Source organism: Strix uralensis, chromosome 4, assembly GCF_047716275.1.
Source record: "Strix uralensis isolate ZFMK-TIS-50842 chromosome 4, bStrUra1, whole genome shotgun sequence".
NCBI lineage: Eukaryota > Metazoa > Chordata > Aves > Strigiformes > Strigidae > Strix > Strix uralensis.
In genome coordinates, this window is record NC_133975.1 from 26,513,488 (window position 1) to 26,540,632 (window position 27,145).

The 27,145-nt window shown below is 35.7% G+C and overlaps 1 protein-coding gene across 2 annotated transcripts in view; it reads right to left on the reverse strand.

Moving 5' to 3' along the window:
- PDS5A (PDS5 cohesin associated factor A) overlaps positions 1–27,145 on the reverse strand; it is an 86,601-nt gene that overhangs the window by 29,050 nt on the left and 30,406 nt on the right. For both annotated transcript variants that reach the window (XM_074866021.1, XM_074866022.1), the window contains exons 3-16: positions 22,079–22,282; positions 21,589–21,675; positions 20,687–20,784; positions 20,060–20,186; positions 15,932–16,012; positions 14,786–14,926; positions 13,611–13,726; positions 12,728–12,822; positions 11,722–11,867; positions 5,450–5,601; positions 2,289–2,402; positions 1,566–1,647; positions 774–822; positions 514–653 (exon numbers count right to left, since the gene is read on the reverse strand). In XM_074866021.1, the coding sequence (XP_074722122.1) occupies positions 514–653; positions 774–822; positions 1,566–1,647; positions 2,289–2,402; positions 5,450–5,601; positions 11,722–11,867; positions 12,728–12,822; positions 13,611–13,726; positions 14,786–14,926; positions 15,932–16,012; positions 20,060–20,186; positions 20,687–20,784; positions 21,589–21,675; positions 22,079–22,282 (1,632 nt within the window). The remainder of the gene's footprint in view (positions 1–513; positions 654–773; positions 823–1,565; positions 1,648–2,288; positions 2,403–5,449; positions 5,602–11,721; positions 11,868–12,727; positions 12,823–13,610; positions 13,727–14,785; positions 14,927–15,931; positions 16,013–20,059; positions 20,187–20,686; positions 20,785–21,588; positions 21,676–22,078; positions 22,283–27,145) is intronic.

Consider the following 27,145-nt stretch of genomic DNA (forward strand, 5'->3'; position numbering starts at 1 on the left):
TGTTGGCACAACCTGTAAATCTCTGGAAAAGTTCAAGTTAATATTAAGGTGTGTATTTTCATCAAAGAGGTTAAATAGATGACAGGGAGAGAGAAAGACTAATCTCAAAATAATGTTCTAGGAAGAAAAATACATGAACAATATGCAGATGGTATAATATTTGGCTTGCTGGTACTCAGAAGAAGTTTCATCAGTGTCAGAGACAATTTAGGAACCTTGCCATAAAAGAGCCACTTCAAATAAAATATTTTTTAAAATTAAATTAGTCTTTTAGAATTTCTGCTTGATGCTCATTATCCCAGGAAGGAGTAAAGCTAATGTTTTCTTAGGAAGCAAGATGATGATGATAAATTCTATCTTCCATAATCTCTACAGATTAACCAAAAAGGTATTTCATGAAAACTGGAAATACATAAAAATCATGTTAAGGTACCAAGAGAGACCATTAACTCCAAATAACTATTATAAGCACAAATATTTAAGGTATAAAAGTTTGCTTTTCCCTTTCCTTACCACACAGACATCTGCTTGTTTACAAGAACACGTAGGACTAATTAACAGTTCAAGCTGGGACCGGAGTTTCTCATCGTCACCCAGAACCTGATTGAATTTCTTCACAAAATCTTGTGCTTTTCCAGGATCTGGAAGGTTTTCTGTATGATTAAACACAATTTAACATAAGATAAATTTGCCACTTCAGTATGTCAAGATTCACAGAAATAAAATTTCCAGGAATGCTGTAATAACAGTTTATAGAACTTATTAACACTTACTTGCTATGGTCATCAGCTTTCCAAACATGGCAGCACTGTTTGCTTCTGACTGAGGGCAACAGCATAAACAAACAAACAAATCAGTGATATCTCCTTTATAAAATATACCTTTAAGCTGATCTGTTAGTTCTTCTGCAGCACTACATTCTACTCTGGAATCTTATGTTTTTATTTTAAGAATAAATGCTAGAATAGTATAACAGTATGATTAGCAACTACTACACATAGAAAAAGGGGAAAAATCTTCTTGCAATATCAAAGAACTGCAAAAATTCACTAATTCACCTAACAGATCAAAATCAATTGTTGGAAAAAGACCTCAAAAAACCCCCAAACAAACCCCCCAAGCCCACCCCCACAGCAAAACCCCAAAGCAATGCCCTTCTATTTAAAGTTTCTGCTAGTTTAAAGATACACTTGTATGTAAAATTTCAGTATACTTAAAAACTTCTGTTTTCAAATAGGCAAATCATTGCTTTCCATTCTCAAAATATGTTATAGAATGAGAAACAAAAAAGGTCTGTCAAAAGCAAACAAAAACCTTATTTTTTTTTTCACTTTTTTCCAAAGTTATCAACTACTAATACCAAACAATGGTAAATGTAAGGAGGCCATATACCTTTAAGCATTACTGAAAACAACTTTACTTAATTAGATTGACGCATTGTCTACATATAGAAATCAACAGAATAATAAAGTCACACTGAACAAATAATATAGTATTAAAAAAAGCCACAGTAAATTAGTCTAACAGGTCAGTTGGATAAAGTATTAATATTTTCAGAACCGTACAGTGGGCTGCTTATGCAAGTCTAGTAATTCTCGTACGTGGCTCCTTAGCATGTTCTGGCACTTCCACATCTCATTCAGTGCTCTGCAACAGTGCAAAACCAGAAAAGAAAAGCTTACCAATTTGTTCATGACAAGAACATGCTGGATGTATTAGTGAGCAAGATTGTTTCTTCATTTATCTTACAAGTGCAACATCTGCTAGGTACAATCAAAACCTACCAAGTATTAAAAATAACTGTTCCAAACAAGGTGGAACCAATTTTCTCTTTTTACAGAACATCACCTCTCTTATTATTCTTCTTGGAGCAATTTCACATATGCAGGACAGGCACAGTATGTCTTACAACCACCCAAATTATCTTTCAACATAAAAACCAAGCCACTATCAACCAGAATTCAGTTACAGGTATCTTCATCATGGACCCTAATATAGAGCAGACGTAGAAGTCATTACTTGTTCATTTTTAACTCTGCATTGTTCTCACTGAATGAAAACAAATGGATAAAATCACTCTTTTCAAATATCCAGGCATCTTTTTGTCATGTCTTTTGAACATGTAGAGTTTGTATATAAAAGGGAAATGTTTTGAAATACTACTTGCAAATAACGCTAAGCATCAGTTACTTACATTTTTATTTTAATCTTGATAATACAAGAAAGATGATATAGATGTTGGAAAAGCCTGAGAAAGCAAGTATTTACTGAATAGAAACTATACTCACTTGACAGCATTTGGATCCAAGCTAGCATATAAATAGTACAAGCACTTCATTCGCTCTTCCGTTTCCAAATTGTGTGGAACGAGATACTGAGCAAAGATTTTCTCTACCAGTAATCTGCAGGAAAAGAAGAGGTTAAAACTGTGCATTTTCAAAAGTGGTGATACCTTTCAGACAAGTTGAAAGAACAAGAAATATCGGAAGTCCATGAAACTAGATTTTTCAACAGAGAAGAAAAAAAGTAGTGGTTTTTTCCTCATCTGTAAAGATCCCTTCCACTATTGATAGGAAGATTAGCAAGAACTGCTTCTTGAGAGATTTTTCATGTTCTGTCATCTTCATCTCTAAGAGGAAGTAATTGCTTTGTCACCATCCAAATTCTCCTTTTTCTTTAAACTCAGAGAATCTCCCTTTGCTCACTCTCATACATACAAGAAAGTAAAAAGCCCAAATAAAGGAGAAAGAATATAATAATATAACTCAAGGGGGAGAAAAAGTAAAAGTCTGAAGCATTCTTGAGGGAAAGGTTAAGATAAAACTGTAGTATTTGAGAAAAAAGCAAAACATTTGGAACTACTCATTATTCTAATATAGAAGTTAAAAATCAGCATTAAAAAGGTAGAGACAAAAGAACACCAAAACATATACAACAAAAGAAGCAAAAGAGAAACTAAGCGAGAGCAAACCAAACCAGAAAAAACATTCTCCAATTATCTCTTTTTTTGAAAACAATACATATTTAAAGTTTTACATAAAATACAAAAGTTGAACTACAAAATATGATTGTACAGTTCATCTAATTATAGCCCCTCTAAAAGAAAGAACATTCAGACATTAATTTAATCTGTAGCAATGAGAGCTGTGTACAATGTTCAGCTATACAATCTCATATTTATGGACAAATATTTTGTGCGTTTGAATTTACAAACTTTTTCACTATGATTCTTACTAAGTACTCTGGGAGTGCCTTGTACAAAGACCACAGAAAGCAGCCCAGGTCAAACACACCTTATTTCTGCTCAAAGAACCCTGAAAGAGACATGATGGCAAGGCAGAGGAATAAAAGGATGATCATGAATATGGATACAACTATCTCAAGGCATCCTGTGAGTATTAAAGAAAACTTGGCTTTCTCCCTTTAAATATACATTTTACTACTGATGACTCCAAGAATTAAATTGCTTGGGGAACAGCATCTTCAGATCTCAGGGGACTCCATTTCTGTTTAACATACTAGAAGATTGGAGGCATTAGAGTTATCTTACTAATTTATCAATACTGCTCTAGCCCATATCTCTACAGATACATGTTCTAGAAAAGCTGTCAATACCAATGGTGAGACTGTATCATGCCTTCCCTGGACCATGTTGGTTAGGGTAAAGATATACAAATATGGAATACCTCTGGGACACGTTTTTCTCTTGTGAGGAAAGTCATTGGCTAGCCCGTCAACAGCAGGTAACAGGGCAGGTTGAAGATGGGGTGATTTTACTCCATACCCCATGCATTTGTTGTAAAACAAAGAAGCTCAGAGCACACAAGTGATAAGCAGTTCTTAAGATTAGAAGTTCTCAGTCTTGAGTAGACATGCATATCAGTATTCAAGTAACATTAAAAACATTATCAAGTGACTGAGTTAAGGATGTGTGTCGAAAATTTGTTCTATTCCACTTCATGCCTGAATACAGTGTGATACTGCACCATTACCTTTTGAAAGAACTAGCGTTATCCCATGCACACAATGGAAAATAGTCCAAGGCTCAGACAGCTGGCCAATTTTGACCTATGCTTGTGCGTTTAAAGGACTGGATGGACTCTGTCGTAAAAGATTATAGCATTTCTACAGCTCTTCAGGTGCTAAAAGTACTAACTTTCTAATTCTGACAATGGTAACACTGAAATGCATTTATTCCTCCACTCTGAGATGGGGCAATCAACCCAATGGTGTGACTGAGCAAGAACTTCATTGTCAGCCTTAAAAACTAGCAGAATTTGAACTAAAATTCAGGGTACCAAACTGAACTAGAGGAACACTGAAAATCAAGCCACCAATCTTTCAGTGTGGATACTCAGAAAACAAACAGCATACAATCCATGCCTACTCATGAAAAGATCAGTTTCAATGGCTTAATCAGACTTTCAGAAGAAAGCATATCAGAGAAAGCAACTCAGCTTTGATGACACAATCTTTCCTTCAAAGTCCTTGCCTCCCTGACAGTGTTCTGCATTTGCCATGAGCAGGAATACTGAAAACATCTGCCCCATTCACCATGGAACCAAATTGATTCATTCTCTGCTCACTATCAAGCCTGTGTACTGACAGTGAGACATGAACATGCTAGAAAAAAACCCCGAATGAACCTCTCAATGCAAATCAAGCATATTTGATGCATATACATGTGAAGATTTCCTAATTTTTTACTATTTGATACTTCTACCTCAGAAGACTTTCAGTGTAATTTGTGTACAATCTCATATGTCTGCTGTATTGAAAAATCTAAGCTGAAATTCTATCTTTGTGTGATCTCATACTTTGACTCTCCTTGTGAAAGACAAAGAATTAACAGTGAGACTTGAAAACTATCTTCCAAAACCTTGGCCAAAATACTTTTCTCTAAGCCAAAATGGTATTTCAAAAATTAAAGGGACTGAGTGACAAAACAGGGAAGATTACACAACAGTGGAAGCACCCCTGGTATTTCTTCAACTTTTGTCCTACCTTACGGTCCATTTCTATGTAGCATATCAAAAGGAAATGTCTGTGCATGTACTGTGGTGCATACATGCACGACACTCAGAGATCAGGGATTTTAACATGCTAGCCTGATCATGGATTTTAACATGCTAGCCTTTGGAAAGTAGTAAGGCAAACAAGAACTGGGTACAGTAAATGCAAAATTTGACAATTTTTTCGATGCAGTAGTTAGTTTATGACAATCTACTATCATCACAGATCTAGTTCCATCAGTAAATAGAGTCAATACATGAACAGATAATGCAACCATCCTGAATATCTTAGTACACATCTTAATGATTATTTATTAAATATATCATACTTAAAACCACAAATACAGAATGTAACAGCTTTCTCAGGATAAGCACATATTTTCAGAGTATCTCTTATCACTAGACAATTAAAAGTAGGAAGGCTTAGGTTGACTCACTTGTCATCAATGCTATTTTGATAATATATGTGCAAAAGTTTATCCTTTATCCAGCTCACTTTCTCTGCAGCATCTTTTCCAGCCTCGGCATGAAGACAATACTTCTTGTACAGCTGGGCAAGACCCATCATAGCTTCTTTTCTTACTCGCCACTTGAGGAGGAAGAAATGAAAAGGAGGTAGGGAAGTGCTTTTGGTAAATAAATATCAAACATATACCAAATACAGTAAAGATGTAGAAGTGCGGAAGACAAAATGTCTGCATTCTGACCTCCTATATTTAGACACTTCAAAAGCTGAAAAATGCTGTTTAGAGCCTCTAAATGAGAATTTGCAAAGCCTACATATGGGGTTTCTTCCCTGTACCATGCACGTTGTCTGTAAAGATGAATCCAGTACTCCTCTGTGCTGAGCAAAAACCAGTTAAGTATAGCTTAACACATAAGCCTGAGTAAATGCCTTTTTGAGCCATCATTTGGAAGACTTTATCTATTCAGAGACAGGCACCAATCAGAGGTGGCAGTCTTCTTTCTCTCCATAGCCTCACTGTCTCACAGTGCACTTGTCTAGAAATGGGAGATCTGGAGCTTAGGCCTAGCTAAACCTGCTAGGGCTTGAACTCTTAGGTTACTTTCCAGGACAGTGGGAAAGGCCCTTTTTGTTGAAGCCTGTCAGTAACCAGTGTAAGACTCCAGGGATTCAGGAAAAAGCCAGACTACAACACCCACAGATGGAGTTCCTGGGTCCTCATCCTTGCTTTTGGTGGTCACTACTTTATCCCCTCATGTAAACAGGAAATGTCCCATTATTAAACACTTTAACAGACAAGATCTGTAAGCTCCGCTACACTGACTTGTGGAAGGACTCATACCAGAACACACTGACGATTAATTTAGAGAGAACAGTGTCCCCCCGTGAATGATTTATACAGAAAGCCTCAGAAGAAACTTGTTTTCCCTCACCATTTAAAAGAAATGTGTGAAATTCAAACTGAAAGAGATAATTTCTTCCAGAACACACTAGATATCAGTTCTGGTCTTGAACTCCAAGGACTAACAATGCTCAAATCTTTTCACCCTATTAAGCATAAATGTAGATACTATTACTCACACTTTTTCAATCCTGTTAAACTGAGGGCTTATTTTAATAACACTAAGTGAGATACTGCACATTTAATTTCTTAATAGTTTTATCGAGTGACTTCCTTTTCTTGAAGGGCAAAGAAAAGGAAAATCTTGAAGGTAATATGGCTTGTCAGCACAACAGCCTTAGACACCACTAGCTGTTGGAGTAAGCTATATCAAGAAGATGGAAAAAAATGAAGTTGTATTTTGTTACATGTTTCTTAAATATTAAAACCAAAAGTAACACTCAAGATAGTAACAACTTTGACAGTATATACTATAATACTTTGTTTTCACAAAAGAGAAAAATTTTTGTTATAGACGCTATCGTTTAACTTCTCTGCAGGAATTTGTTCACACCCATTGCAATCTAAAGCACATTTTAAAGAAAATAAAGGCCTGAGAGAAACATTTTCAGAAAAGCATTAATATTTTTCTCCATTCAGATATACCCTTCCAATGCAATTGATAGCTTCACCAGATCTCCTGTATGAGACAGGAAGGATAGCAAAACTATTTTCAGAAGACATCAGAGGATTGCAAGAAATTATTCTAGAAAATTTAAGTCTTAAATGAAAGCAGAGTACTTAACAAGGGGTTATAAGGAAAGGAGGTTTGGATCGTCAATAGATTTCTGATCACTGAAACTGCTGTAGAGAGTAGAAGTTTGAGCATGCAGAAAGGTGGTTTCAGGCAGAAGATGGGAGGCAGTAGACAGAATGCCTTTGAGACACCATGGAAGCAAGTCACTGAACAGGAGATACAGGTAAAAAAAAAAAAAAAAAGAATAAGGTGCAGCTGAGAATTAGAGCTCAAACAGCATACAGTAGGATAAAATATGAAGGCAAATGAAAATAAAGGTGAACGTAATAATCTATTTCAAAGAGAGCAGACCAATAAACACAGCTAACAGAACTACTACCCTGATTTAATTAACAAAAAGAATTTTGACAGTCTTAGCTTCCTTGGTTAACCAGCATAATTAAAATCCTGCTGGGCTGAGTTAAAAAACCTAACCTGTTATCGAAAATTCAAGACAATCTCTTACCTGTTGGAATAGCTAAACTATTCCTTCCATAGAGTTAAGAATATTAAAATCTTAAAATCTTTCTCCTTCATCTGGAAAAAGCCACAACGGTTTTTAGTACACACAGAGAAGGAGTTAAAACTAACACATGCAGAAAAACGCATAAAGAGAAAAAGAAAATGGGAGTCTGTTCCTATGGCTCCTCATTCTATAGCTTTTGACTTCAAGCTGATGATGTGAAAGTCTATTCTCATGAAGGGACTAAGTCTCTAGACCACAAAGGCTGTTGGGAGAAATGGGAACAGAAGTCAGATGTCAAAACTCTCCTCTAACTTTTCAGGTTCTTAAGGTTACTCCAGTATAAAGGAACCATTTTTAAAAGCTTTTAAATGTCTCCTGAAACTAATTATTCTAAAAACTGAAGACACTGGCAAGACCCTAGAGACAGGGCTCCAATGGAAAATTCCTCAGAACAATTCTTAGCAAAGACTGGATTCTAGTTTTTGGGAAGCATCTGTTCCCAGTTAATTTTCCAACTGGATCAATAAAAATGGATTTGAAAACTACAGGTGGTGCAGTTTGGTGGTTTTTTTTTTTTTTTGGTTGTATTTTAATAGCTGTAATCATTGTGCAAACACCCATACAGATCAAGTTACCTAATGACTTTTTTAAAAAAAGTACTATCTTTTAGCCAAAAACTTTTACCATAAAAAAAGTCATTAGGCTATCTTTACTAATACTGTACCAATTAGAACATGGCCAGAAGAAAAAACAGATCACATCAATAACATAACAGTTAGCATGATTTAAATTTAAATTTTTCTAGATGCCACATTGTTTTATGAAGAAAAAAGGCAGGATTGAAATGACAGATTAGGGTGTTTAAACAATCAGCATTTTACTTCAACCTGTTGGACAAGAGCTCTTTTTATAGTAATATCTATTCTCATTTGATAGATGATTGCAGGCCTAAAAAGAATGAGATTAAGTCAAACTGATGAATGATGACTTAGGAGTTTGCAGTAGATTTATCCAACAGAAACCTGGCTACAAGGGGTAAATGCAGTCAGCAGAAGATAATGGAGTTCTTTAAAGCAAAAGAATAATTAAAATAGGTATAATGCACTATGTCTGGAACTGAAAAAGTCCTACATAAAAAAAAATAAAGACAATTACATGGACATATCAATGCCCCTCTCCCAAACTGGAGAAAAATCCTAAAAGAAAATGCCGAAAGTTTACGAGTCGTTGATATTCATTTTATAACACTAATTATACTTACAAAGACATGCTATACTGTTAAAGTCTACTTCAAATTCTAAGTATTTGTTGTAGTCATTTCTAGTCAATCCTCAATTTTCATTTGTCCTCAGGATGTATTTTCATTAAAGCTCTCTCCAGAGATTTTTTTTTTATAAGAGAAACATCATCTAGAGGTGAAATCATTCTTCACAGATGAGTGCCTGAAAAGGCACCTAACCTTGAAATGTAATAGATCATCAAACCTATGACTGGTGTGAAATCACTGAGTCAAACATACGAAGAACATTAAGTACCACCACACTGGGTTTAAGGCTATATGAACTGAAAATCCCTTGCTCTGTAGAAATGAGTATTATAGCTCTACAACTGACTGCCTCTTACTGATGGCGACATGCTGAAGTACAACAGAGACACTATGTAGAAGACACAGTAACAATCATCCCATTCTGACTAGGTAGAAGTGCCAGAGGGAAGGTGGTTGTTACACTACAAGTTTTTAAGTCTCATAAATTACTTTCTGGACATGTTTGTTTAATGGCTGAAAAAGAAGGAAGGTGGTATTAATCACTCCTGAGAAATGTGCAAGGTCAAGCTGCAGGTACAACTAGTAAAGAGCTGCTTTATAATAATTCTCAAAATAAGTATTTCTCTTTGTGCAAAGATGACATCCTTTTCTCAAAATCCATTACAGTAACATTCTCATTTAAAAAGGGGAACATAAAAAAGAGAAAATTATTTTAGAATAATAAAAGTAACTAGCTAGAATGACACAGGTTATAGAAAGGATGCCCCTATCAAAAAGGAACAACAACAAAAAAATCAACATGGCTACACAGCACAGTGAAGTCTGCTATTAAAACATCACCCTCCAAAGAGAATGGAGCCACATCTGAAAGAGTGTAAACAGGAAAGAGTATAAGCTCTGGCAAGTTAAATGTAAATCCTTAATGAAGCATGGCAAAAGTTTCAGAACCAAATTATTAAAAAAGCATACTAATTAAACATCTTCACCAAAGCCTCCAGAAGCAGGAAGCCTTCCAGGCCCTTTTGTAGGGCTTAAACACAAACAAGATTTATTCCAGGAGAGGGGTCCTGAAGAGGTTTCTTCAAGTGTCATCACAAGACATTTTAAAACAAATTAATAAAATTATCAGTAACAGAATCATTAAGACCAGGTGGTATCCCATCCAAGACTTCTACAGGAATTTAGAAATGATACATCAAATACTAACTATTCTATTATTGCAATCTGTCAATGAACAGATTGAACACAGCAAATGTGAAAGAAACTAAATGGTCCCAAGAGGAACAGAGTGCCACTCACCAGAACATGAGATTTTGAATGGGCAAGCAGGCTGAAAGAAAACAGTAACAACAAAGAGTAGACACTGCTGACAAATGAAGTTATGGGAATGTGTCATTACATGTTACATAATGGGAAGTTTCATCTAAGAAAAAATAAATTTTAGCAGACCCAGAAGGGGGGTTGGGACTAGATGATCTTTAGGGTCCCTTCCAACCCAAACCACTCTATGACTAAGCATATCAGTAAAATGCATTAGGATCCCCAAAAAACTTCCAACAAAGTCTCACACCAGAGGATCTTAAAATAAAAATCCTGTTGTGAATTAATTATTAACTACAACATAGGGGACAATGGGTGGAAATAAATGACTGGTTTTCACAATTAAGGGAACAAATGGAACCTATTGATATGAGTCAGAAAGGGATCTGTGACACTTAACATATGAAAAATTACTAGAAAATTAACTGAACAGTATGTATAAAATTTACTGAGACAGTCAGATCTAACATTATAATGAAGAACTGCAGAAAAGTGTCATGCTACTGAATTGTTACAATACAAAATAAAAGAAATTCAGATTAAGGCCATGTTTTCCCACCTGCATTAACTCTGCATGTATATTATTAGGCAATGTATCATCTAAAATTATTCAGGAGAGATCCTGAAGTCAACATGGATGTTTTTTAAAATTGTCAGCTCAGTGCTCAGAAATAGTGTAAAAGGCAGAATGTCAAATAGTCAGAAAAAAAAAAAATTATCATAAAGTATGTACAGAACACGGTACATGCCTTGAATGCCATGGCTGAATTTGGTCATCTTGTTTCCAAGAGGATATAAAACAACCAGGCAAGAATGATCAGAAGCATGCAATAATCAATTTGTGTAAAAGTTAATGAGGTGATTCTTTACCTTGGAAAGCAAAGGAGTGGAGAAGATATGATATACATATTTATTAAATCATAAGTGGGTCAAAGAATATTTATTATTTTACATAATGCAAGAACTACGAGATACTCAGTGAAATTATCAGAAAGTTTAAAACAAACAAGTGAAGTTACTTTTTTCCACCCATGCATTAAACTTGAATTTACTGATGCAGGTGCCATGGATGCTTATAAAGTACAAATAAGTTCAAGAAAGAACTTGATAAACTCATGGAATAAAGTTCCATTAGAAGCTATGATGAACATGATCAAACAGATTTAAGAAATCCTTAAATCATGAATTGCTAAAAACCCAAAACTGACCACTGTGAGAATTACAGTGAACTATGGAGAGCTTTGGCCTAAACATATGTGGCAATTCTTATGTTCTTACAATATGATTGTGTTCCTCACAAGTCAATGATCTTATTTGCTTGACAACACTTTAATGGTGCCTCCATAATATGGAATCTTCATTAAGATGTTCTGGTAAGACTTTTTTTTCCCCCCCCGCAGCATTCTAACAGCCAACTGATTTTCTCTGTTTCTGTGGCTTTTGGTTTTTTGGTTTTACACTCACCAAAATATATCAGAAGCAGATATTCCTAGAAATAGAGTATTAACACTTACCCGTTTGTCTAGCGTTCTTTCCCTTACAAAGCCAAGCAGCTGGTCATTGACTAGAGAAAGATCTCTCTTGCCCGCAGTAATAATTGTAACAATAACATCATGTCGAATGGCTTCTTCTGGGTCATGTGATCTAACCTTCAAATATTCTGTCACGACCAGAAACAATGAAAAGCTTGGCTTTTTTATCTAGATATGATATATTCCAATTTATTAACAATGTTAAAACAATTAAATGACAGTCACATATCACCACCATATAATCTATTAAACATATAACTGCCTACAGGAAACATCTGTTCCAGCATTTTCTGTGTTAAATATAAAAAACAATTATATAACCGTAAACATCAGAAGAATATAAAAGTTAATAGCTTTTACAATAACCTCATCTGCAACAAGCAATGAAGTGATTAGAATGTATTGAAAATAAAGGGGGGTGGGGGAGCAAGAAGAAATAAAGAGAGCAGAGACTCATTCCCAAAGAGGTAAGAAGGTAAGTAATAAATGAAAAATACTGACAATTGCTGTAGGGTAGCTTGCATCAAAACACGACAATATTTTCAGTTAAGCCTGAAATTCTGCTCATAGTTAAAATGATGCTGAAGTGAAAGAAGAAGCTTCATAGTTTAGATCAGCACAATGGCATTTTCTAAACTCAGTAGAAGAGAGTACCGGGGAACACACTGGTTTTGAAAATAAATCAAGATGTTGCACCAATATTTGCTTTGACTTGCCAGAAGTTTTATTAGAATCTGAAAATACTTTAAAACTCACTCTGCAATGAGTAGCTTCTTAAAGACTCACTCTGACAAAACCCACATAATGTCAAATACTCCTCTCTTTCTAATAACTAGCACTTGTCTTCATCTGAAAGTAATGGTAGTTCCATCTAGCATCAAGCATTGGACCTGATACATTTTAGAACTATACAGTTATGTACAGAAATAATTCCATTCTTCCTTGCTCATTTCTTAAATTATTCTAAACCCCAGTATGAGCATCTCACCAGTGAGGTCTTTTGCTAAGTCTGGATGGTTCATTAAACAATGACTGGCGAATTTCACACTCTCTAATCTCACTGGGACGTGGATATCATTGAACCTAGAGGGATAGAAGATGATGAATGTTAATTTTTAATTAGCCTTGCAAATCAAGATTATTCTCTATGTAGTAACATGTGTTGATAGTATGTTCCATTAACTATTAGAATACTTTTATATGGCAAAATAATAAAATAGAAATGTTTTGAATTTATCTCCATAACGTACCTCATACAAGTTTTTATATTATTTCTTGTGAAATTAAGTCAGGACTAAAATTAAAGTATGAATATGCTATATGTGGATGAAATGATCACCCAATGGATTTTGTCCATTGACTTTTGAACATAATTCTCCATACACTGTCAACCGTGTGTGTGCATGTGTATATACAGATACATACACATATGAAATGATAAAAATATAAACCGCCATATAACATGTATCATTTGAAAACATTCACTTAAAAAATGATAAAACTCTATATTTACTTAAAAGGAACTATCTCTTCACCCAAAAAGGTAAATGCCAATTAAAACAGATACAGTTGCAGATATAGCTGAACAGTATGATATTTCAGACAATGCTGGCACATCTATTGTGTAATTACTGCTATGTACATAATGTACTATCTAACCTATATTCCCACAGCTGACAGCAGTATAGCAGCAGTCCTTCAGGCTTCTTCATTCTAAAGTAAAACTGTATGCAATTCTCTGCTTCGAAGATTTAACAAAATTTGTTCAAATACAGTTACGTCCTCTAAAAACACAATGAAAAATTCAATACTATCAGAAAATTCAGAACAGAAAGAAGAGAAATTCAGAATTCTATCCCCATTTCTCTTACCGCCCAAGAAAGCACTGCCAAAGAGGACGATTTTGTGTGGCCAGATCAGAATCCTTGGAGCCAAAGAGTTTAGCCAGAAGTCGAACAACAGCCAAACGTTCTTCTCCATCATTGCTCTAAAAATCAACACACAAAAAAGGAACTGTAAATCATTATTTGTACTATCTTACTAATAATAATTTCTGGCTTCCTTTTCCTTCTGCTTTTATAAATTAGATTAAAAAGTGACTTTGAAATTTCTGATAATCCTCAGTCTCCCTAATTAGATTAGATGAATATGAGTAAAAATATATGAATACCTATTAAGTTAACATATTACAGCCATCAAATAGATGGGTTAGACAGATGGCTGTGCTTTGAAAATTCTTTCTCGTTCAGGAATAAACACCCATGCACAGTAGTTCGAGTAACATATATCCCTAACAATTTCAACAATGAACAATCCTACCTCTGTTTTAAAACATACTGTAAGACTATTTTATGTGTGTGGAAAAGACACCAATTACGGTGTTATAAATAGATGTGCACTAATAAAAGACGTATGTAATTTCACCAAATACCTATTTCTTGGTTATTTTTGTTTGTTGCCACCATAACTTATATGTGCATGCACACACATGCAATTACTTCTCTTGTCCACTTACAATCTTATGAAAGACAAATAGCTTTTTAATTAAAAAAACCCAACCCCCCCAAGTCAGAATAAAATAACAATTTCCAGTGATTCAAAAGAAATCAGCTGACTTATTCGCTGATTAAGACAAACCTGAGAAAATATTTGGAAATACTTCCTCTATTATTAAAACATTATTTCACAAAAGAAAATTCTGCATATCAATACTGAAGCTGATACGTTTGCATTTCATGAGATAGGCCAATCACAGCCTAAGTACTTTATATGTTGTTTCAGCTGAACTCCAAAGATTACATTCATATAACTTTTGCATTAGATCATATGAATTTATTGTTATGATTATGTATTGTGTGCATAATACATGCTTGCAAGCACCAAAAGCACACAGTTGCACACAACTTTCCAGTGTCCTTCCTTTAATATTACGTTTATCTTTATTTTAAAGTGATAAATATAAAACTTTTATCCCTCCAGTAGAACACTTATTAAATCTACAGCTCTGCACTCTTTATTACTTGTCCAAATCTACATTGTAACCTACCTTCAGCTTGAATTCAAGCTGCGGCATGACAGACAGCAGTAAGTGAGGATCTATGGCAAAAAGCTCTTGTATCAAATCAAACACATGTTCAGATAAGTCACTTACTGAGGACTTCCCCAGTACCAGAACCTGGTTAAAAAACTAGAACACAAACAATATTATTGAGCAGATTTTCATTAATGTAGTATCATTCATACCTTAATTTTAATGGAAAGTACTCAATGTACATTTTTTCATTACATCGAAGCATTTCACCCTTACAGTTTAGGCTCAACCAAATTACAAACAAACATCCTTCACAGTTCAGTTCTTCTAATTCCATCAGGATTGACTAATTCATGGTAATTTGGTAATTTAAAATATCAACAACCATCTCCCCAGCAAAATTAACAGGTAATAATAAAATTATTAATTAAAAATACATATTCATCCAACAGAAGTTGAAGAAAAAAAATCTAGTATCTTATTTTTAAACCAATCCAAATTGAAGATCATCAAATGCTGAAAAAGAAGCTTCTCTACTTTTAATCCATTTTAAAGACTTTATAATATGTCTTGTGATATTAGACGGTAATGTACCACAGTTGCTAGTGATCTAATAGAAAAAACAAAGTAGTCTAAAACACAAATGCTTTCTTTTGGAATTGTTAAGATTTAACATGCTTGATATACTTCTTATTAGATACTGTGGGTTGTTAATATCAGTATTATTTGAGCAGGGCAAATGCTACAAAGCTATTACACACTTGAATAAGAAAGTGAGAATAATAGTAATATTAAATCAACTCAAAGGTCACTCTATGCACTATCCTGGTTCCTGCTATGACTAATTACAAAAGCTTAAAGAAACAGGGGAATTGGAAAGTGGTACTTGTTGGTGAGACTCCTTGAGCTTTTAAATACTTACTGATTAATCTTTTATGAATTTGCCTAATTCCCTTTAAACTATCTGACTTTAAAGAATTCTATTGGTTTCAGCACCAAGGAAAGACAACAGAATGGACCAGACTACAACCCCCACAAGACTGTAGTGACTTTTATAAACAGTATTTTTAAATAAACAAACAAATCTCCAATAAATCAACAGAGTTAACAAGAACACTTGTTACTTGTAGGTAACATGGATGAATTAATTAATTTACATACATTGGCAATACACGGTTCAATGGTCTGGACGGTCCTTTTCAACAGGACTTTTGCAAGATCAAATGCTTGTTTATTAAGGTTCTGAAATAAAGGAAAAACAATAAAATTTTAAAGAGACAAACTATTTCAGGTGACTTGACTTTTCTCTCCCAACCTTAAAAGACCATGACTTTAGAAAGGTATGTTCTACCACCAATCTATTTGTTTTCAAAACTATCTAAGTTCAATTATGTTAACTCCACAACTACAGACTTCGAAAAAATCTTAAAACTAGTTTTTCACATACTTAAAAGAAATCTAACCCAAAACCATCACTTCCTGTACATTCTTCTAAGACTTTTATCACTCCAGTTATCTTTAGCATTGCATTCAGATTTATAAAAAGTTTTCACATGCAATCACATTAAAAATTTTGAAGAGGCATTACCACACCTCCACACTTTTGTAACTAAAGTACACTAAATTTTGCCACTGAAAAACTAACTAATCTAACTTACTATTTAAATGTAGTTTTGTTTCCCCCTCACATACTCATTAAAAGCACACCATGAAGCAAAATTCAGCCTTGTCTACAGGGTAAAACTGTGCACTGACTTCTCCATGGACTGTACTGTATGCTCTGAGATAGCCCACAGAAAGCACCTACACTTGGGTAGAGTTAGCTGCAAAGTTTCCAAGTAAACGTTCGATCGCAACATAACAAATCTGAACATTGTTTTTATTACTCTTGAGCAAGATAAGGAATGTAACTGCACATCTGAAAAATGTGACTGTCCAAATCTGCACAAAATCCAGTATGAAATATTTCATCTCATCTAGGGATTAATGCAGCTTGGAAGGGGGGGGGGGGGGGGGGGGGAGAAAAAAAAAAAAAAAGGAAGGTGGATTAGCTGATTATCCTGAAAATTACAAATTACTGCAGACAAAATACAGGTAAAGCCTAAGGATGACTGATTCTTGGAAAGACAGTATTTGGCAAGTCTACATTGAGAATGACTCCTTCATGTTCTTTTAGTTAATGAGATGACAAACTGAAAGACAGTTCATCAACAGATAGTAAAGAGAAACAAATAGCCAAAGACTCAAACAAATATCTCCTCAGTCACCATAGCACTAAACTGATGTCTCATTATAGGAGACAGACAGATATGCATAAACTCTTCTCAAATTCAAAACAAAACAGTTTCTCTCCAAACCAGACCATGATTAAAATCTTGTGGGCAGGTAAGTCTGTATTAAACCAAAAGGACTGCCAACCTCATAGAGCAAGTTTATTTTACTTGGATCTTCAATACAGCTTCAAATATTTCTTACAATGAAGTTGTGTTGTTTTTTTTTCCCCTAGACAGTCTCACCAGAGCAAAAAAAACAAAAAACAAAAAAACAACCCACAAAACCAAAAACCTAACCAATAACCCAAACACACCCCCCTAAAGAACCAAACACCAAAACAGCCTAGAAAATAAATATCTATTGATAAACAACTATTAATAATTAATAAATAAGCAAATAATCAATCTGTTAGGAGAAAATAAAACTTTGCCGGTCTGGACTGGCCATGCTGTAGAGGATGCAGAAGAAAACACTGATTTTAAATACATGAAATACGTGTTTTTAAGGACTAACATTCATAGGAAAAGTGTGAAGAAAAATATTCACTAAATAGCACTGGTTTTAAAGTTAATAAAAAGAACTACAGCTTGATGCCATAGGTGGTCTGAGCAAAATGTGTCATACCATACTGCTATTGAAAACCTGGATTCACTAGAGGAAAGCCACATTAGCACACACAGAGAGAACAATGTACAGTAAAGTCACTTAACTGATAATGGAGGTACAAATGAATATAATTTAGATACTGAGGTAGACTCTACTTCATGTCTAGGTACTGGTATATTTATCTTTTTTTATTGCAGTACTGTCTTACACAATGTAAGAGAGTTTTTAAAAAAAAAAAAAATCCACACCCAAACTACAAAACCCCAAAAAGGAATAGAATACATTATCCAAAACACATATTTCAGCTCCTTTACGAAGATGAAGTTCCATTAAGTGTAACAGTCTAGCCACACTGATACTTTATGTCATAGCAGAGAATGACTAGTATTCAATTGCTTTGCATGGACATAAAAGTATTGTTATTAGATGTTCTCTTCAAGAAAATAAATTGTGCTTTTCAAGCTATGGTGCTTCTGATTTACATACCTAAGGACAAACAATTAATATAATCACAGAATTTCCTAGGAGATCTTTTCAGGAAAGGAGAACATAATTACTGCAGTCAAACTCTGCTAGGCAGAGCAGATGAAAGAACTTCCTCTTTTTTTCTTTTTTTTTTTTAAAAAAAAAAACTACTATGGGTAAAGCAGTAGTTTTAAGTTCTGTTGTTGCAGGAAACAAACAAGTTAAACCAGACGAAAATACTGACCACAGTACGATACTGAGCACTAACTAAAGCATATTATTTGCTCAGTCATGATGGCCAAGAGCCAATAAGGACTGGCCACCAGTCCTCTAACAGATACTAAATATGCAGTACAACCCAATATTTACACCAAGTTTACCTCCTTCTTTATCAGAGCCTTGCTTAAGAATTTCCTTCATTAGGTAAAATTACATGATTAAGCTAACATTAATGCTAAAGGATCATATTCACTTTTACTTCGCCTACACCAAGTAGTCACAACACACTGTCCAGTTGTACGAGGTTTACCAGGTCTTTGCGTCCTCAGAGCAATGCCTGCCCACCACTGTTAATAGCATCACCCAGTACCTGACATACACATCTCCACTCCTATTTCCACTCCTGATCTCTACTGACTATAATTGATTAGAAACAATTTACAAAGAACAGCATATTTTCAAAAGGACTCTTTTTCTATTGTTATGAATAAGAGGCCTCCCTTCCTGTTAGCAGTTTTAATAAGACACCATTCAGCTGCTGTGAATAAAAATGAGTTGATAGAATGATATTCCCATCTCATGGTAATGACAGAAGGAATGCAAACTGACCTCAGACAATAGATACTTTTATATCCCCATTGCTGAGATTTCACAGGTAAATGACAATGGCCAAGACTTAATCAAACTCCTGTGTTATACACTTCCATGAATCCTTCCTCTTTAGGTAGCCAAAGGAATAATCCCTGCTTTTATGTGCAAATTTAACTTTAATTCTGTAGTCATGGATGTAGCTGCCTTAATTTTGTCATTATTTTAAATTAATAAATGAACAGAATTTGGTAATCAGAGTACAGTTCATTTACTGAAGCTTGTAGTTGAAACTTACTGATCTCCATACAATTTTCAGTAAGAAGCACAAGCGTTTTAGCGAGGGAATTTTCTTGGTCAATGGAAGGCAACAGCAGCCTGCATCTCACTTTCTGTGATTTCATGGCTGAGTTGTGTTTACTCTCCTTTCAACTTTAATTGGCCTTTATGGTAAAAGTACTACTTCAAAAGCTCAATTGCAGACCAGGGGTGGGTATGGGGGTGTGTGTGTGGGTATGTGTCACTTGTGAGTTAAAGGGATGCTGAACTCTGCAAAGGGTAGAATGAGTATGGAACTCATAAAAGAATATGGAGCAAGTACTACAGGTAATAATTAGGTTTCAGTACAAGAAAAGTTTAAGGGGGAAGGACACTGGGGGAAAATAAAAAAAAAAACAACTAGGGAGGTAGAGGGGAGTCTCACTGGCAAGCTGAGGTAAGCAGTAAGTCCCCACAGAAGACTTCGGAAAATATTTTTTTCCCTTTCCTTTTTTTTAAAAAAAATACTTAATGTCTTTTCAATTAAAAAACCCCCAACAAACCCAAAACCCAAACCAACCAACAAATCGTAAGATATGTTTTCCTATTACATCTGCTTGAAAATACTTTATTTCTGTTTCAGTACAGAGTTCCTGAGGTGACAAGTAGGCAGAAGCTCTTGATACTGAATAATCCAGACATAGCTAATGAGCAGCACCAAATAATTCCCAAAGGAAATTTTCAATCCTCTGTTATGAGGCTGGGGGGGGGGGAAAAAAGCAATCATGATGGCTAAAATGTGTGGAGAGATAAACAAGCAAAAGGCAATGAAAATTATTGTTATAATGCTGTACTACTATAATGTTTTACTTTGCAGACCTTGTGTGCAGGAATGAGGTTAATCAAAATCGAGTCCAGCAGCTCCTGAGTTACTCCATCGCCTTCCATGATGATAGAACTCATCAAATCCAGCATATGCATTTGTACCTTCTGGTTGTGGCTATTACTAAGATGATAAAGAATAATATCAATACTAATATTTGTCAGGGTCTGACAATTTAACAGTACTGTTAAGAAACAATGTCTAAAACTGTACATCTTGCCCTCACTTACAATTCTTGACATCTCAAAACTATTTTATGCCCCTTTCCTCTCTTACAGAAAGCTTAAAAAAAAAAAACTAGAACACCCTAGCTCTGCTTTAAGAAATGAAAGAAAACAAAAAAGAAGAAAATAACCACCATGGAAATACAAATGTAGATAAATGAGCAAGAATGAAGTATACTGTTGCAATGTGGACAAGAAATTTTAAAACACTTCTAGACACACACCCCTCCATAGCGTCAGTAATTCGCACGCATTTGCCTTCCCTGTATCTCCTCGTTTGAAGGAATAAAGACTTGTTCTATTCAGACATACTTATTTGTAGACTATGCAAGGATTCAGTCTACCCCCAAAACTGATGATATTTTGACAGTTTAATGTAACTGAAGCAACTCAACTTACTTGATAACTGAAAAAAGAGTCCTAAAAAGCTGAATAAAAATTTCATTGCAATCTTCCAACTCAAAGCAGATGTTGTAAGATTTAACCCAAGCTAAATTCTAAAACAAAAATAGGATATTCAGGATATTACAACTTCACATTAAGTCACATAAATACAATCATGTTAGGTAATTTTTTTTCTATTTAAGAAAAAATATTATACAATAGATTTTAAACCCTTTGGGGAAAGAGACTGGATATTTGCTTTGCCTATAAAGAGCTCTTAACACAAAGGGTCTTTGCAATATACATATAGAAAGAAACTAAATATAAAATAATCTCATCAATAATTGATTTCTTATGCATAAAAGCAGATTGACAGAAATTGTTAACATAAGTCCATGTTTCTAGATTTTTTCTTCATGCTATGAAACAATAGTTTTAAACATCAATAAAAGGTTTACAAACAAGATAGTTTCTAAATGCACACTGATAAAAACTCCACACTTCTTAATAAGAGTAGGTTTTTCTGATGTTTTTAAGCCAAAATCTTATGCCCCTTCTCCCATCATCAATATAAGCAGATTTGCATTTTAATCAGCATTTGAAATTCTCTCTTGATGAGGTACCTTAAGGTTGCAGGATACAAAAAACAATGTATAGAATTGCAAGAAAAAAGCTAAATGTTAATAAATACCAATTGTTTTAACATGTCCTCAATTACAGGCTTCAGGAACTTATTAAAAGCAAACAGAATTATAACTACTAAAAGAAGCAGTTCATGGAACGTTTATGAGTCTGGTGTGATTTACAAAATAAGAGAAATTTCCTAGACATACTGGCACATCTGGAGAAAGACTGATTACATTTCTTAGGCTTACAGAGTAAATACCATCTACTGAAAGTTACAATTATTGCGTTACCTCTAACAAGTAAAAGTATCTGTTAAATTGAGGGCTCTTCGTGTCCTCCAAGCCTTTTAATTGTCTTGTAATAAACAAGAATATGTCCTGTCAAAAAACAATAAAGTGTTTACAAGCTTCATTCAGCAGAGAATAAAAACACAACCCTTTAGTAGTGACATCTACCCACATTTACAAACTCGTGACACGAGAACATTAAATTGTCTTTTTTTGGCACTGACAGAAAGCTATTACCAACACAGATACTGGTTATCTAGTGTTTCTTTACACATCTCTGGCCCTTAAAGTACTACACTTACTCACAGGACTAAAGCAACATCTCTTCAATAAAACTGTCATCAGTATAAATGCAAGTAAAAAAAAATTTTCAGTTGTTTTTTTGTTTGGTTGGTTTTGGGTTTGTTTTTTTTTTCTGGGAGGTAGGTGCAGGGCATTTCTCAGTAAGAGAATGAGGTAGGAAGAAAGCCTTTATTTTATAAAGCATTTTTACCTTAAGTTTGTCATGAGAAGTATATGGAGCTTCAGGAGCATAGATACGAAAGATATCAGCCAAGCAACATGCTACTAGGAGGCGCACATCTTTATTGGGATTCCTGAGGAAGAATTCAGATGCAAGGTGCAAGGCTAATGGGAGATACTGCTGCTTCTCATCCTCCGAGTCCTGGTCCATATCCATGAAGGTTTTTACCACCATCTGAAAAACACAGGAAAAAACCCCATTTGAGTGCTTTCTGCTTTTATCCCTAATTACTCAACAATACTTTCTCTAAAAGGATGCAGTGCTATCAACACATGTTGCACTGCATAATCGCAGCAGTATAACTTTTTTGTTAGGACAAACATCAGAAAAAGAAAAGTGTTAATTTGATACTTAAAGGCTTATTGAACTTGGTATTTTAAATTAAGACACTGAAAAATGCTTTCCAGGTCTGCTTATTTTGCCAGTCTTAACCTGAGGTTAACAAGGTTGGAGATGGCAGCATTTCTTCATCAAAGCAGTCCCAGACAGCTTCAGTATAGACAGTACAAAGGGATGCAAGCCATCTGGCCTAACATATAGGCTACAGTATAATGCAGTTGCTTTAAGAGCTATTCCAAGACTTGGGAGGAGCCTAAGAGGCCAGTCTTAAGCTCTGCCTATATCAAGGCACAAGAGCTCAAGAACTACTTTACATATGCACAATCCTTTCATCTCGTTTAAACAAACTAGATTCCAGATAAGAACTTAATCCCTCATATGTCCAACACTGCAGATGTAGTCTTTCTGCACACTCAAAACTGCATCTATAGCCTTATCTATATAATGAAAAAAAATCAACTACATGGTTACCTTGTTTCTTCTAGTACAGCTAAGAACTACTAATTCCTATGAAATGCCACCGAAATTGTTTATTTTTAATTATTATACAACCCCAGTTAATTGAAACATCTCAACATAATGATTTGGCAAAACTGAAAGTGAAAATTTAGTTTAAAGAAATAAAAAGTTGCAGGTTTAACTTCTGGAATAGGGTTTGTTAAAGGATGAGGATGACTTCTAGGATGTCAGCATCAAATTGGGAGATGTGCCACAGATTCTTACTATGACCTTAGACAAATCAGTCTTTATGTGCCATTCCTCTATGTCACTTGAGCATCCTTAAAGAGTTAAAATTGTGAAAGACACCCATATTTCATACCAGTATACCCATTACATACACAGTATACACATTAAAGAGATATAGGAGAAAACACAGAATGATACATCTTGATGGGTCAAATTTGCCTCTAGAATATTAACAGTGACACACAAGAGGAGATTGAGCTCACACAGATAATAAACACATATCTTACTCTCACCTCAATTCTTCTGTTATTGTGTCATTCAAATAATACTAAAGTTGTTCCTCCGTTATTAAGCATGCCTCCGCTTCCAACATGAAAACACTGTCTTTCAGCTTCACCTCCTCCCTGAGTTTTGGAACCCAGTTTTAAACTCAGTAGATCTTACAAATTAAAATAAATGTTTGACAGCAACCTTTGCTATAGTACATTACTTAAAACTCCTCCTCAATTTCTAGGAATGTACTTGAACATTTATAAGTACATTCCTTTGTGAAGCAACTTTTAGGAAAAAAAAAAAAAGAAAGAAGCAGAAAGAAAAAACAAACAAACTGAATAAAAGAGAACTTTACAGCCACAGCCCATAAAAATCCAAATTCTACCTGCATTGGCTTGTTTCCCTAAAACTATTTATTCTTAAACTCTATTTTGAAGCACTAGATTAAAGGACAAAACCATCCTTCTACTAACAGCACAGGTCTGTCTGTTACGAGTGTCACACATCACCTCTCCTTCAAAACCTACCAGATTCTTTTAATAAGGTTTAAAAAAACCCCAACCAAAACAAACCCAAAAAACCCTCCATCACCACACCAATCCAAAACCCAATATGATGCAAAACCAAAAAAAACCCATACCACACTCTACCTCTGGGGGTGGCAGTACAAAGAATAATGGCCTTGACTTGCAGCATGGGATTCAGGTAATATTACTGAAGGCTTTAAGAACAGGGTAGAAAGGACTAAAAGATTTGTGAATCCTACCCTGGAGACTGATGATAAACTGTACCTGTACTGTATAAACATATAAAGTTCCTTCCAGTTGTTTTACTAATTTTATAGATAAACCATATAATCACAGAATGGTTTGGGTTGGAAGGGACCTGAAAGACCATCTAGTTCCAACCCCCCTGCCATGGGCAGGGACACCTTCCACTAGCCCAGGTTGCTCAAAGCCCCATCCAACCTGGCCTTGAACACTTCCAGGGAGGGGGCAGCCACAACTTCTCTGGGCAACCTGTTCCAGTGTCTCACCACCCTTACAGTAAAGAACTTCTTCTTTGCATCTCATCTAAATCTACCCTCTTTCAGTTTAAAACCATTACCCCTCGTCCTATCACTACACTCCCTGGTAAAGAGTCCCTCCCCATCTTTCCTGTAGGTCCCCTTGAAGTACTGGAAGGCTGCCATAAGGTCTCCCCAGAGCCTTCTCTTCCCCAGGCTGAACAACCCCAACTCTCTCAGCCTGTCCTCATCAGGGAGGTGCTCCAGCCCCCTGATCATCTTCGTGGCCTCCTCTGGACGTGCTCAAGCAGGTCCATGTCCTTATGCTGGGATCCCCAGAGCTGGATGCAGTGCTCTGGGTGGGGTCTCACAAGGGTGGAGTAGAGTGGGAGAATCACTTCCCTCCACCTGCTGGTCACACTTCTCTTGATGCAGCCCAGAATACAGTTGGCTTTCTGGGCTGTGAGCACACATTGTTTTCCATTACTACTCCCAAGTCCTTCTCCACAAGGCTGCTCTCAATCCACTCATCGCCCAGACTCTGTTTGTGCTTGGGATTGCCTTAACCCATGTGGAGGACCTTGCATTTGGCCTTGTTGAACTTCATGAGATTCACACAGGCCCACCTCTCAAGTCTGTCCAGGTCCCTCTGGATGACATCCCTTCCCTCCAGCGTGTCGACTGCACCACACAACTTGGTGTCATTGGTGAACTTGCTGAGGGTGCACTCAATCCCACTGTCCATGTCGCTGACAAAGATGTTAAACAGCACTGGTCCCAGTACTAACCCCTGAGGAACACCACTTGTCACCACTCTCCACTTGGACATCAAGCCATTGACAACTCTGAGTGCAACCATCCAGCCAATTCCTTATCCACCGAGTGGTCCATCTGTCAAATCCACGTCTCTCCAATTTAGAGTCAAGGATGTTGTGTGGGACAGCGTCAAAAGCTTTGCACAAGTCCAAGTAGATGACGTCAGCTGCCCTTCCCTCATCCACCAGCTCTTCGTAGAAGGCCACCAAATTTGTCAGGCATGATTTGCCTGCAGTGAAACCATGTTGGCTGTCACCAATCACCTCCTTATTTTCCATGTGCCCTAGCATAGTTTCTAGGAGGATCCACTCCATAATCTTGCTGGGCACAGAGGCAAGACTGACTGGCCTGTAGTTCCCCAGGTCCTTCTTACTTCCCTTTTTAAAAATGGGGGTTATGTTACTCCTTTTCCAGTCAGCAGGAACTTCACTGGACTACCACAACTTCTCAAATATAATGGATAGTGGCTTAGCCATATAAGTGATCTTTTGATCTTTCCCATAACCCCCATCTCCTTTCTCTCTCTGTGTATCATAAGCTTCAGAACCCGAATACCCTCCCAGATTCAGATCTCTCTTCAGGTTCCCATATTCATATGACAATATGCATAAATCTTGCATCTATCCATTCTCCAATATGTCAAAACCAGACAGGATAAGGCAGCATGGTGCTGTGAAAACTCACACGACTTTGCCATTTGGTAACAAAATGTTAGGATATTCTAGGATTAAAGTAATGAAACTAGTCTTTGGCACTGTCTTGCCTGTTTGAAAACACAGCCTTATGGATGTTGCTCTTGTATTTAGAAGGAACTGCCAGCCAATACCTATAAAACCTCATTCTATTTCCCTGCAAAGCACTCTTTGATATTTCTTTTCTATTACAAAACAACACTTGGGCAGTAATTGGGTCACTGGCAAGCTGCAACTGCTATTTAACATACTGATCTATGTTTCCCTCATTGTTTCTTTATAGTCCCGTATCTGCTTGTATTTGTGTGTTGTCTTTTGTTTTATAATAAAGCCTTTGGTGCATGATGTTCTGTTTATGGCATGCACAAAAAATGGACAGAATACCATCTTCATCTTTATCTAGGATCCCAGATACCAAAGTGATACAAATAATGTATGGGCTACACAAAATATATAGTATCATGCAAGTAATATATGAACAAAATACACAGGACTATACCATGGTTGAAAGCATGATATAAGTTCTCGCTAGTGCCAGGACACATATAAGATTTGAGAAAAAGGGAATTAATAAAGACTTGCATTTAAGTACAACCCATAAATTTGCTGGACTGTCATCATAGTTCAACAAAATAATTCTATACATTTCCTGAATGTATGCAATTAACTATATCTAAAATCCTACAGCCTGGGAGTAGTCTCTACAGCCAAACAACTACTGGCACTGATAAAGGTATTATACAACAGAATTATTTCCAAATGCCTGCTAATCTATATATGAGATTAATTGTTAAAAGAGAAGAAAAAGTAAAAAAAAAGGTCCAGATATTAAATACAATATATGCTTGGCTCTTCACACTCACTAGAAAGCCAAAAACTCACTCAAAATTTCACCAGTTATGGGACTGGTACTCTTGACCTCTAACACAACTGAAAAATTAGTTATCAAGCAACAGATAAGAGAGCAACTTAAGTCTTTAGAAGTACAAGACATTGTATGTTTGATGATATTATTCATAACAGAACGGCATATTCTTGAGCACAACCCATTGATCAACAACAGTTCCATCATTTCCTAGGGTACTCCTGTCTTTTTCTCTGCAGTCATCCACTGTCTTGGTTCCTCTATAACAGGAGTTACCTTCCCTCCCTTCCTCCCTCCCTCCCTGTTTATGCTGTGTCTAATGCAAAGTGTTGGTTTAGGACTATAGTTCACAAATACGT